The 11,891-nt window shown below is 46.8% G+C and overlaps 1 protein-coding gene across 1 annotated transcript; it reads right to left on the bottom strand.

The window, feature by feature from the left end:
- Positions 1 to 2,791: 2,791 nt before the first annotated feature.
- Positions 2,792 to 11,278, bottom strand: LOC128468027 (pre-mRNA-splicing factor ATP-dependent RNA helicase PRP16-like). Its single transcript, XM_053449798.1, has 13 exons — positions 10,871 to 11,278; positions 6,951 to 7,061; positions 6,750 to 6,866; positions 6,175 to 6,282; positions 5,951 to 6,063; positions 5,652 to 5,860; positions 5,395 to 5,549; positions 5,138 to 5,293; positions 4,891 to 5,025; positions 4,669 to 4,794; positions 3,815 to 3,878; positions 3,560 to 3,668; positions 2,792 to 3,416 (listed from the first exon to the last, which is right to left on the bottom strand). The coding sequence occupies exons 1-13, from the start codon at positions 11,276 to 11,278 to the stop codon at positions 2,792 to 2,794; spliced, it is 2,436 nt and encodes an 811-aa protein (XP_053305773.1).
- Positions 11,279 to 11,891: the final 613 nt, after the last annotated feature.

Consider the following 11,891-nt stretch of genomic DNA (forward strand, 5'->3'; position numbering starts at 1 on the left):
TGGCCCAGCCAGAGTAAACTATGACCTGCTGTCTGAGATGACAAAACTCCCTTCTGCATGCTGGCGAAGCTGAGCCAGAATCCCCCTGCTGCACTTTATCCAGTCAGCATTGCTGGAAAATCAATAATCAGCATTTAACAGTTGCCTTTTAGTCAATATACAGCACTTAAATTGGCTTCAAGCAGAGGGAGCTGCCGATAAGCCAAGTGATCCGCTTGTTGTGGGACTGCCTCTGACATTACGACACTCGTTAGGAGTTAATTATCATGTTAACACCAGTCTGTAGTTATTAAAGTGTCTATGCTGTTCTAGCCACATTCCAATAAGTACGCTGAGCCGTATGTATTGTTCCATAATGTTATATAAAAATAATTGCTCCACAGTCAGACAAAAACAGGTATGTTATTGCTGAAAAATAACATTATTCCACTTTACAATACACAAAATAGCACTGAAAGAGGAGCTACAAAGTCCCAGAACCTTTTCACTTCCCTTGAGTGCAGCAGATCAGGTCCAACAAATTTCATTCATGCAGCCATAGATTCATGCCAACAGGTAAAGGCTAAAGAATCAGAGTCCAAATCGTGCCGGTGTACGGCGTGGGGTCCCGGGATCTGTTTGTTCTTTCCTTCCAGGAGTGTAGATTTTTACAGACCTGTATGTACATACAAAGCACTGGTTGGTAATACAATCTCCTGGTTCTTGTGGAAGGCTGACGGAACTTTGAGAGTAAATTCAGGAGGCGGAGAAAGCGCTACCTCGTCCGGTTCCTTCATAGATAGAGCCTAAAGCTCGCCGCTGCGTCTAGCGGAAGTAATGGTCCCCAAAAATGCCGTCTTTGGGGACAACAAATGTAGGGAAACTTGCTGAAGAGAGGCTCAAAGGCAGGAGTGTGAGTCTCCGAAGGACCAGATTAAAGTCCCACGGTACCATCTTTGTGACAGGACGAGGACGATGGCCTTAGCAGAATGCCTGACAACGGGTAAGGAGGTGAGTTCAAAAGTCAGCAAAGCACTGATGGCTGAAATCTGGACCTTGAGGTTAAAGGTCAAAGTTGAAACCTCCCTGCAAAAGAAGAAGGGATGAAACCTCTTGAACCGCACCATGAACAAAACTTCTTCCAGATCTTCATGTATCTGATGGAAGTAACCCTCTTCCTACTGCAAAGTAGGGTCTCAGAAACCCCTAGCTCTCAGAATCTTCCGCTCAACATCCAGGCCCTCAGCTGGAAGATCTCGTGGTTTGGATGGAGAAAATGTCCCTGATGAAGGTGGTCTCTCAGTGCTGGCAGTCTCAGGAGGGTCCTGGAGCCGAGGTTGATCAAATCCGTATACCAGGTGTGTTTTGGCCAGTTTGGAGCGGATCCAAATCACTGATGCACGGTCGTTCTTGATCTTCTGCAGAACTTTGCATATCAGAGGAAAGGGTGGGAAGACATGGGCAAGCCCGCCAAAAGACGGTCCTCTGGATCGCGGGAAAATAAGGTCTGGAAGCCATCAGGTCAATGTCGGGCAGCCCCCGTTCTCGGACGATGAACCTTAAGGCGGCAGGATTCAGAGACCGCTCGCCTCTCGACACAGGAGCTCTAATCAAGAAATCCGTGTTTAATGCCCCCTTAACATGAACCACAATCTGGATAATGAAACAGAAAGGAGATCCTGAGAGATATGCAAAGCAGAAGAGGGTTCCTGGTAGCCCCTTGCACGTTCATATACGCCACTACTGACCGGTTGTCGGAGCTTAGCAGGGTGTTCTTGCCTAACAGCAGAGGTTCCCGATGACGCAAGGCGTTTTCCACAGCTAGCAACTCCAGGCGGTTGGAAGGAAGGAGACCAGAGGCTTTGAACAAATTTATCTCGATAGGTGGCTCCCCATCCCGTGATGCTTGTGTCATTGGTCAGGACCTCTTTGGCCCATAAGGACCACACTTTCCCCTGCAGCTAGGATGTCCCTTTGAAGCCACCAGGTGAGGGATTCTCTTACATGAGAAGGTAGTCTGATGAGCTTGTCCAGAGCAAGAAAGCTCCCACTCCAACGATGCAAAAGAAAATTCTGGAGAATCCTCAGATGGGCCAGAGCCCAAGGGACTGCTTACCTTGTGGAGGCCATCATGCCCAGTCCTTATAGAGCTTTGGCGAGAAGAGAGCGAATGCTGTCTATCTTGGAAGGTGTAAGAAAAGCCTTCCCTGAGTGAGAATCCAGATATAGGCCCAGGAACGTGGCTTGCTGAGAGGGAATGGTGCTTGACTTGTCCCAATTCAGAATCCAACCTAACTCCTCCAAGGTGTTGACTATTCTTGTAAGGTGAGACTAGAGGACAGAAGCCAAATGGGCATGGATAAACCAGTCGTCAAGGTAAGGGATGACTAAAATCCCCTGAAGCCTGAAGTGAGCCGCCGCTACTGCCAAGAGTTTTGCAAAGACCCTGGGAGCTGCTGACAAACCAAAAAGAAGGGCCTGAAACTTTTGATGAATTGGATGAATAGGAATGTGAAGATACACATCTTTCAGGTCTCTAGAGACCATGAAGTTGTGGAGTCATAAGGTGTACAAAGTGGATCTTATATAGTTTCCACCTTGAACCAGACACACCAGAGGTGACAGTTTAGGAAGCACAGGTCTATAATTAAACAGAATCCTCCCAAGGCCTTTGGCATCAGGAAGACAGGAGAATAAACCCCCAGTCCTTGCTCCGGAGGAGGGACAGGAACTAGTGCCTGCAGTTCTCTGAACTGACCAATGGCAGACAACAGGAAGGCACGCCTCGTCTGGTCCTGAGGAAGGTGGTACATCAGGAAACAATCTGGAGGTCTTTAAAGGCACCGATACCAGTGCGGTATGATGCATCTCGCCCATGGGTCTCGAGTGATGGTGAACCAGCTGTCCCTGAAGAACCCGAGCCTTCCTCCCACAGGAATGCGATTGGTGTCATGCCGAGCCCTTGGGGTCCTGGGGCGCTTTGGTGAAGGAGAATCTGTCCAATCTTCCTCTCTCTGGAACCATAGCCTCTGCACTGCCCTGGAAGGTCTTGCCCAAAAGAAAGAAGCCTTCTTTTGGAATCTGGTCTTCGCTGCGGCATCCGGTGCTTGTCCCCTGTAGTTTTCTCAAACAGGGATTCAAGTTCTTTGCCAAACAGGGATTTGTCCTTAAAGGGAATACTAAGAAGTCTGTTCTTAGAGGCATTATCCGCAACGCAAGCTTTTAGCCATAAGGCTCCTCTAGCAGCAAATGAGAGAGCAGAGGCCCTGGCTGTCATTCTGATATACTCAATAGATTCGTCACATAGAAAATCCACAGCAGCGACGTTCTTGAGGATCACATCCCTGGAGGTTTTGGCAGTGATATCCTCCTCAATCTGGGAAAGCCAGACCTTAACTACCCTGGACACTGAGGCTGAGGCAATGCCTGATTTAAAACTGAAGCAGAGGCCTCAAAAGACTTCTTAACAGCTGCTTCGGCTTTCTTTTTCATAAGTCAGAAAAATGGGAACCGTCCTCAAGTGGGAACGTGTTTTTTCTGGAGACTCCCATAACAGATATATCCCCCATAGAAGTAGCACAGAACTAAGTCCTCATCAAAGACAAACAGACGCTTAACACGCCTAGACAGGTTAAACCTTCGTTCCGGGTTCCGTTCCTGCTTGATGATATCAGACAGAGCAGGATGAACTGGAAAAGATGTATTACGTTTGGTATTACGCTGGTAAAGCGTAATATCACACTTCTGGTCGCGTGCATAGCAGACCTCACAGCGGAGATAAGGGTATCTATTTCTTCCACTGGAAAGAGAAAAGAACTTTCTTCCCCGACTTCACCTTCTTCACAAGAAACCTCCTCCACCTCTGGGTAACTGAACTCTGAATCCAAAAACTGGGACAGCTAGCGAACCAGGAGAGTGTTACGCGCAGCAAGGAGGAGAACTTCAGGCAAGTGGGGTAAACCTTTTTTCTGGAGTCTTGCAAGCATCTATGGCGGTTTTCATTAGAGCTTTCTTGGGCTTGTCCTCAACAGAGGGGGGTCTCAGAGTTATCAGGAGCAGACATGCTCAGCCAGGGTGCAGCAGCACCATACAGAACCGAGAATAACATACAGTGGGAATGGAATACAACAGTATCCTACTCACCCAGCCGCTGAAATAGCCAGAAATCAAGTTCCAGGGAGCAACAGTGACGAAAAGGCGCAAACATTTTCAAAACAGCCAGAAAACTAGGCATTCTGCACTACCAGAAGTGCGTATCGCTCTCAAGTGGAAGGAAGAGGACCACCATGGAGCATCCCCACAAAACACCCGGCGCCCACTGAGAAGCCCTTGAGGACAATGCCTCAGAGAAAGGGTATGTGGCGCCAGACAGCATAGCACCAGCCTACAGGTGCCGGCTCAACCTAGAGTCGTTTAAAATCACAAAAGGGGCAACGAGTCCTCCCTATCTAATGTAAGGCAGAAGAAACACTGGGGCTCACTGGGAGGGGAGGGGCTTTTAAGTGTACCCTCTCAGGTACAGAGAAGGAGTCCCATCTGTGGTGTTACCTGGGATGGCATGGAAAATAAATGTGCATTAACAGTAAAAGGAACCCAAGTGAAACCTTTGAAATCGGATGCCGACATCTAGTGGTCATTTGCAAGAACGACGACATGTCCCGTTGCAAAAAAACAAAATAATCTGCTTACCTTTGTAGTCATCACTAGTTCGTGGTACACAATATAATCAGGCGTGTATCCCATCCCAAACAGAGAGCTAGTCGGGTGCAAGTGGCATGGCATCCCTGTGCGCACGTTCACATACTCGCCGATCCCCTGGAGGAAAAATCAGGAGTACATTTTAGCTCAAAGTTCACCGCCCGCTCTGGTGTCCTCCAACAAATACCCTGGACCGCAGGGCAGTCTCTTTACCTTAAGTCTGGCAGCTTGGTGAAAATAAGCCGCACAGATGCACTTCCTCACGACATCCCAGTCTGAGCCGCAAGAGGAGAGGGGCATCCGCTGGGACACCATGATATCTTTCAGCTGGGCCCGAACTTCACGGACCTGCAAGCAAAAGGGTAGTTGATCGGGTCACATGCGCAACACAGAGAGAGCAGGGAATGCCCATACACCCCATTTAACTAAGTATTTAGGGTAACAGTGTATTGTCACTCACCTTGCGCATGGCCTTGGCATGTATAAAGTGTTGGTTGCACCAGCCACTTGAATAGTTATTGTTTTTCCACTGAAGGAAGACATTTAAATACGTTAAGTGGTCGCTCTCTGGGACAGCAAATTTCTCTCGCACTTGGTCACTCTCCTCCTCTCGCCCCTACCAAACATTGAGAGAGAAAAAAACAGACAAATTAAGTACACATTTCAACAACTCCTGTCATTAAGTCAGTCCACATGCCACACAACTATACCCCATACCTTTGGGCGATAGAATATGGCTGGCACAGAGAGCATAGACACCACCATCAGTATCTCAGAACTGCAGCCCATGTCACACGATACAATAAGCATCTTCGAGAGGGCAGGGTCTAAGGGGAACTCAACCATAAGTCGCCCGGTGGAGGTGAGAGAGCCTAGAGACAGAGAAGACATGGGGGAAACATTAGACCGTTTGATCATACGCAACAATTGAGCAGAAATACACTTGTTTCCTGTCTTAAGCACTTGCTTTTTACCTGTGTTATCAAGGGCCCCTAGGATCCACAGCTGATACATAGAATTGAGCATATTGTCCTCTGGTGGTGGATCCATGAAATGAAAGAGAAGCAGATCCTGAACCCCCAGGGACTTAAGCAGCAGAACTACATTGGAGAGGTTTGTACGCTGGATTTCAGGGACCGTGGTGCACAGAAGTTCGTTCTTATAGGCGCTCTGTGTGTAAAGCCTGCCAGGGAGAGTAACGACACCACTGTAAAGTCATAGACTAATAATAAAAAAGGATTGTTGGGGCTTTAATAGCTTGTGGCGAACTTACCTAAAGCACTGCCCTGGCCCAGTTCGGCCTGCTCTGCCGGAACGCTGGTTGGCATTGGCCTGGCTAATAGGATAAATCTGCAAGGCATCCATGCCAATGCGGAGATTAAACACCTGAGGGGAATAACATTCCATTTATTGAAATAGCAAAATCAGTGGGCCCGGAGTGATAAGGAGGGATCTGACATCGCGGTGGTTATACATCTAGAATCGGGAAACACTAACCTTTAACTTGCAGTAACCTGAATCCACAACAAACATGATGCCATCCACAGTGAGGGAGGTCTCTGCAATGTTCGTGGCCACAATGCATTTTCTCACACCGTCCGGGGCCTGCAAAAGCAGAGGGAAAATAATGAAACAGAAGCACCGATCACAAATGCTCCGAGTGAAACTGTGCAGATGTTCCTGCCACCGCCGTACAAGGGTTTAACCCTGAATTATTTTTCCCTGGCTCAGAAAACTACCTAATTTCTAAACTATGACTTACAGTACTTGGTTTGGTTGTTTGTGTATAAACTTGATGCCAGACAGTCGCTTAATTTCACGGCAATGCAAGACGCTTTGCTTTCCACCAACACAACAAAGCAAAATGCATCCTAATTAAAAGACTGTATGCTTTTAATAATCACATCTTATAACTGTGTACTGGGGATGGTTAGATTGCATTACATTTTGGGTACCTACAATATTCTTTCTGCCTTGTTATAGGATATATTCTGCTACACACAGACACCAGTCTCATCCTGCGCAAAGATATTTTTCACCAGATGCCAATCTATGGCCAGAAAATTACTTACTTTTTGGAAAATCTTGGCCTGTAAATCAGATGGCAGCTGGGAATAAATTGGAAGGACAGCTAGGGGTGGAGCACTCTCCAACTCCCCCAAGCGTTCGATAATCTGATCAGACGTTACCTGTATGTGGACAGTAAAGGTTTTATTAAATAAAAGATAAGGAGAAGAATATGAAAAAAGACTTCAAGCTGTTAGTGTTCTCACCTCAATATCCTCTTGCCCTGGCATGAAGATCAGAATGTCACCTGCAGCTCCAGACAGGTGGATTTGTAAGGCTTGTTTCACAGCAGCTTCCACATAATCCTCCTGAGGAGTCTGCATAGAACGCACAGAGAAAGGTGTTAGTGGATACAAACCAACCAATGTAATAATAATGGATCGGTAAGGCTAGGTTTCCACTTGGGTTTTTGTCCGGCGTTTTTTTCTTGATGAAAAACGTCAGGAAAACTGCCAAGAAAACTGCCACTCCATTTTCCTGCATTTTGGCGTTTTTTCTGGAGTTTTTTCTGGCGTTTTAGCCTTTCTGTGGAAATTGCTTTTTTTGACCTTAGGCAGTTTTTCCAGCCTTTACAAGTTAGAAGTTTGAGGCTAGGTTTCCACTTGGGTTTTTGTCCGGCGTTTTTTTCTTGATGAAAAACGCCAGGAAAACTGCCAAGAAAACTGCCACTGCATTTAGCTGCGTTTTGGCGTTTTTTCTGCAGTTTTTTCTGGCGTTTTAGCCTTTCTGTGGAAATTGCTTTTTTTGACCTTAGGCAGTTTTTCCAGCCTTTACAAGTTAGAAGTTTCACCAAGCTAAAAGGGATTAGGATAAATGGCAAGTATCTGCCCTCTCCTGCTGTCATTTACTTGGTAGACCCTTTTGTCTCTTTTCTGTGGTTTGTAAGGCATGCTTTATTTCGAATGTCTGCTCCTCTGGGAAGATTGGCCCCAAATGATGGTGCAAATTGTTTGCTGTTGCTTTTGGCACGCAGGATCCGGTCGCGTATGTTTGTTTGTAATGGCATGTTTGTTCCAAATGGTGTAAAATTCAATATGAACCAGTCCAGGACTTTGTTTTGTGTGAAACTGTTTGTTTTCAGCCTATTTCTCGTAGGACACACAGATACTGGGTCCATCCTCTGCATTGTAACTGTGGAAAAAACGCCATAAAAAACGCCAAGGCAATAAACCCACATGGCTTTTTCATGGCGTTTTTTCTCTCCCATAGACTTCTATTGGAGAAAAAAAGCCAAGATTTCTTGCAAAAAACGTGTCAACGTGTCAACATGCTGCGATTTTGAAAAACTGCCACAGAGCCCAAAAAAGCAGAAAAACGCCAAAGAGGACTGAAAAAACGCCAAACAGAAAAACGCCAAACAGAAAAACGCCAAGTGGAAATGGCATTTTGCGATTTCCTATTGAATTACAGCTAACATCTGGCTGCATGCGTTTTTCACAAAAAAACGCCAGGTGGCGCTATTGGCGTTTTTATAGGCGTTTTTAGCAAAAAAAAACCAAATGGAAACCTAGCTGAAACCTAGCCTAAAGAAGAGTACAGACAAGTAAAACTTCAAACAATAAAGATAAACAAATGCAAGGATGACAGATGGCTGGAGCAGAGGACATGGGGAAAGTGAGCAGTGGAAGAACTGGCTTGGATGCGCACGTAGTCTGTAGCTGGATTTATTGACTGTTGCTGGTGTCATCCAATTGAATGAAAGGAACTGTAGCCCGTCTGGTCAAGAAGAACTTGAGAGGTCATAAAAATAAGACAATTGTAACGATTCAGCTATAATAAAATGCAGCACGAGTAATCGGGACGTTGATACATTATTACACAAAGTGTTACATCCCTAATACATTCCAGCATCTATTATTATTATTATTATTACTATTATTATTTTTATTAATAATATTATTACTATTAGTATTGTAATATTTTATGATTATTATTATTAGTATTGCTATTATTGTTATTAATAATATTATTACTATTGTTATCGATACAATAATTTCTTTGAACAAATATTGCATCATTAAATATGTTGGTTGACAATGAACCCCTTTAATTTCCCGGTGCCCCCTGAGGCTGGGGTGAGGATGAACAGACGCCATGTCTGAAACCTTATATAGCACATACTATAGTCCAATCTTATAGCATAAAGTGCAGATATTGCCCCGTTATACATCATTCACATAATAATGATTATTATTGCCCCTCTCCATTCTGTAGGTGCCCTGTTACAGCTCCTGTAGCTGTCCTCCGATGGATATCACGGTTTATTCACGTATTGTTACTGCGAGGTCTGCCCCCCGGAGGCTGTCAGGATCTCCTGGTAGGAATGGAGGTGGATCTTGCAGGTAGAGGGCGGCCCTGATTGATCCACCTGGGTCAGGACTGCTGGGCTGTTCAGTGATTTCCAAAGAGCTGCTTTGATGTTGCCTCTTAATCCGCTCTTTCTATTAAGAAATGGAAACCCAAAAGACCCCACAAGTTTGTGTGGGGGGCTGCTGTCAATTTTCTTCCCCCCCGAAAAGCCTGTTTGGGGTGAATTGGGGAATTATCTGCTCAATCAAGCAGCAGGCCAAGGCCCTGGAATATAATATTGGTTGCAGATCGGCGGAGCTCTGGGGTCTGGATTATTACACCAAAATCTACCCCCTGGAGGGATTGTTTGGACTCCGGCTGAACTGTTACAGTAAGGACACGGAGGGCCGGTGAGTGGCTTGTTCATAAGACAAGCATGTGGTTTTATTTATCAATAAATTGTTATGTTTTTTTAAATACAAACTGGGCCGAAAGGGTTAAACCCTGTGTTTTATGCTGTTGTGATGTAGCATCTGAGATGTTTGCCGCTCGCTTATATGTCTTTAACGATACAATTGTGTTTGCCTGGCGATGGGCCGCACGCCGCTGTGGCACACAGAGGGTTAATATTGTAGCACTGTTTACTCTTTGTGCAGAGTTTATGTCCATGTTCTGGGGTTTGATTCGCTCGCTGGGCCGCGGCGTGCCGGTTCCCCTCTCATGTGTGTAAAGCTGATCGTTCCAAGTTCTTGGTGCTGATACGTTGTATATATTGTGTATATAAGTAATAATAGTAATAATGCCGTCTGCCATTTTTGTTTGCTATGTGTTATTTAAAGCCTCCCGCACGCCCCTAGATGCCCCTCGGTTCTCTGCCGTGTACTGGACGTTCCGTGTTTAATTGCCCGGATAATTCTGACTTCGTGCAACAAATGTGATATTAATGGCTGTGGGTAGTTGGCTCGGCCACGCGTTACTTTCACTGGATTTGCCCCTTTATATCGTAGCCATATATCTGCATATCTGCGTCTTTATATTATAACTTTATATCTGCATATCTGTATCTTTATATTATAACTTTATATCTGTATATCTGTGTCTTTATATTATAACTTTATATCTGCAGATCTGTATAATAATGCGCCGATACTGGATGCAAGAAATCCGCTTTGGAATGTTGATAAATTGAGTAATTGGAGGGAAAGGGACCGGGGAGGAAAAACTGGGAGCGTACAAGGGGTCACAGGTAAAGTGATGGAAAGGGCCGGCCCATGACGAGTAATGAGGGTCCTGGTCCAAGACATTTTAGGGAGCGGGTGGGAGGTTTACCTACTTGTATTTGTCTTGTAACCCAAGGCATTAAGTCCTTTTGATGGCTATAATAAGCGGAGGATCACATGCCCATGCGCAGTCTTATAGACACGCTGGCCTTGGTGCCCTCTCGCCCCCGCCGTAAAGAGAAGGGATGCGTACCCGGTGGCGTGTATTCCCCGTGGGAATCCTACTGCCGTGGAACGTGCGTGTATCCGGTGACATGAAACGCACGTATACCCTGTGTATATTTGGTGGGCCCATGCGCGTCCCCGGTGCGTGTATCCTGTGCACACATGTGTTAGCATACCCGGTGCCATGTATCCAGGGCACATACATGCCTCGGAACAGGCTTATATCCTATGTGTGCCCGGTGCCATGGAACGTGCCGTGTTTCAGTGCACCTACGTGCGTATGTGCAGTGCCAGGGACATCCCGGTGCCGTGTCTGAGTGATGGAACGTGCGTATACCTTGTGTGTACCTGGTGCCACTTAACATGCATATCCCCTGTGCCAGGAAGCTTACACATGCCATGGAGCGTGCAGTGGACCTGTGCGCGTACCTGGTGCCGTAACTTTGGTTCACATACGTGCGCATACCCGGGGCCGTGCGGACCCCCTGCCCGCGGTCCCGCTGCCCCTGCGCGCGGCTGCCCGCGGTCCCGCTGCCCCTGCGCGCGGCTGCCCGCGGTCCCGCTGCCCCTGCGCGCGGCTGCCCGCGGCCCCGCTGCCCCTGCGCGAAGCTGCCCGCGGCCCCGCTGCCCCTGCGCGCTGCTGCCCGCGGCCCCGCTGCCCCTGCGCGCTGCTGCCCGCGGCCCCGCTGCCCCTGCGCGCTGCTCCCCGCGGTCCCGCTGCCCCTGCGCGCGGCTGCCCGCGGCTGCCCGTGGCCCCACTGCGCGCGGCCCCCCTGCGACCTACTCGCATTTAAACGCATTCTCCACCCATAATCATCAATTCCTCCTTAATGGTTCCCTGGCACTTTAAATGTAATTTTGGATTCTTTTAGCCCCCTACCATCTAATTCCTCAGTTCACTTGAATATATGGGGATTTTTTATGTGCATTAGCCTTCTGCATGAAGTACAGAGCCTCACGGTGTATGCTCTGCGCCTTCTCTCTGATTAGTATTAATGGTGTAAAGTTTACATTAAATTGTCCCCGTAGTAATAAAAGTCACTTTGTAGCAACGATACCCTGGGGATAGCAGCATATTTTTGGCTACGGCTTCCCTGTTCTATTTGCATAGTCTAATAGTTAAGATCATTTTTATGTTCTCTCCGTCACAATGAGAATAAGCACCGCGCACATTATAAATGAACTCCTATTTCTGCCGCAATCTGTTGTCTAAGTTTCATATAATGAGTTACAGAAATACTGCTTCGGTTTCAGAGATGCCCTCGGATGTGCAAAGTCAGAAACCCACTCCAAAAACAAGAAAATTGCCCAGGAGAACCATTCATCAGCCTGTGTGATCTTAATGGGACAGAGCAAGAGCCAGTGTGATGGAACCTGTTGGCTGCTGGGGTTGTGATGATGTACAAAGAAAAA

This window comes from Spea bombifrons, chromosome 10, assembly GCF_027358695.1.
Source record: "Spea bombifrons isolate aSpeBom1 chromosome 10, aSpeBom1.2.pri, whole genome shotgun sequence".
Taxonomy (NCBI): Eukaryota; Metazoa; Chordata; class Amphibia; order Anura; family Pelobatidae; genus Spea; species Spea bombifrons.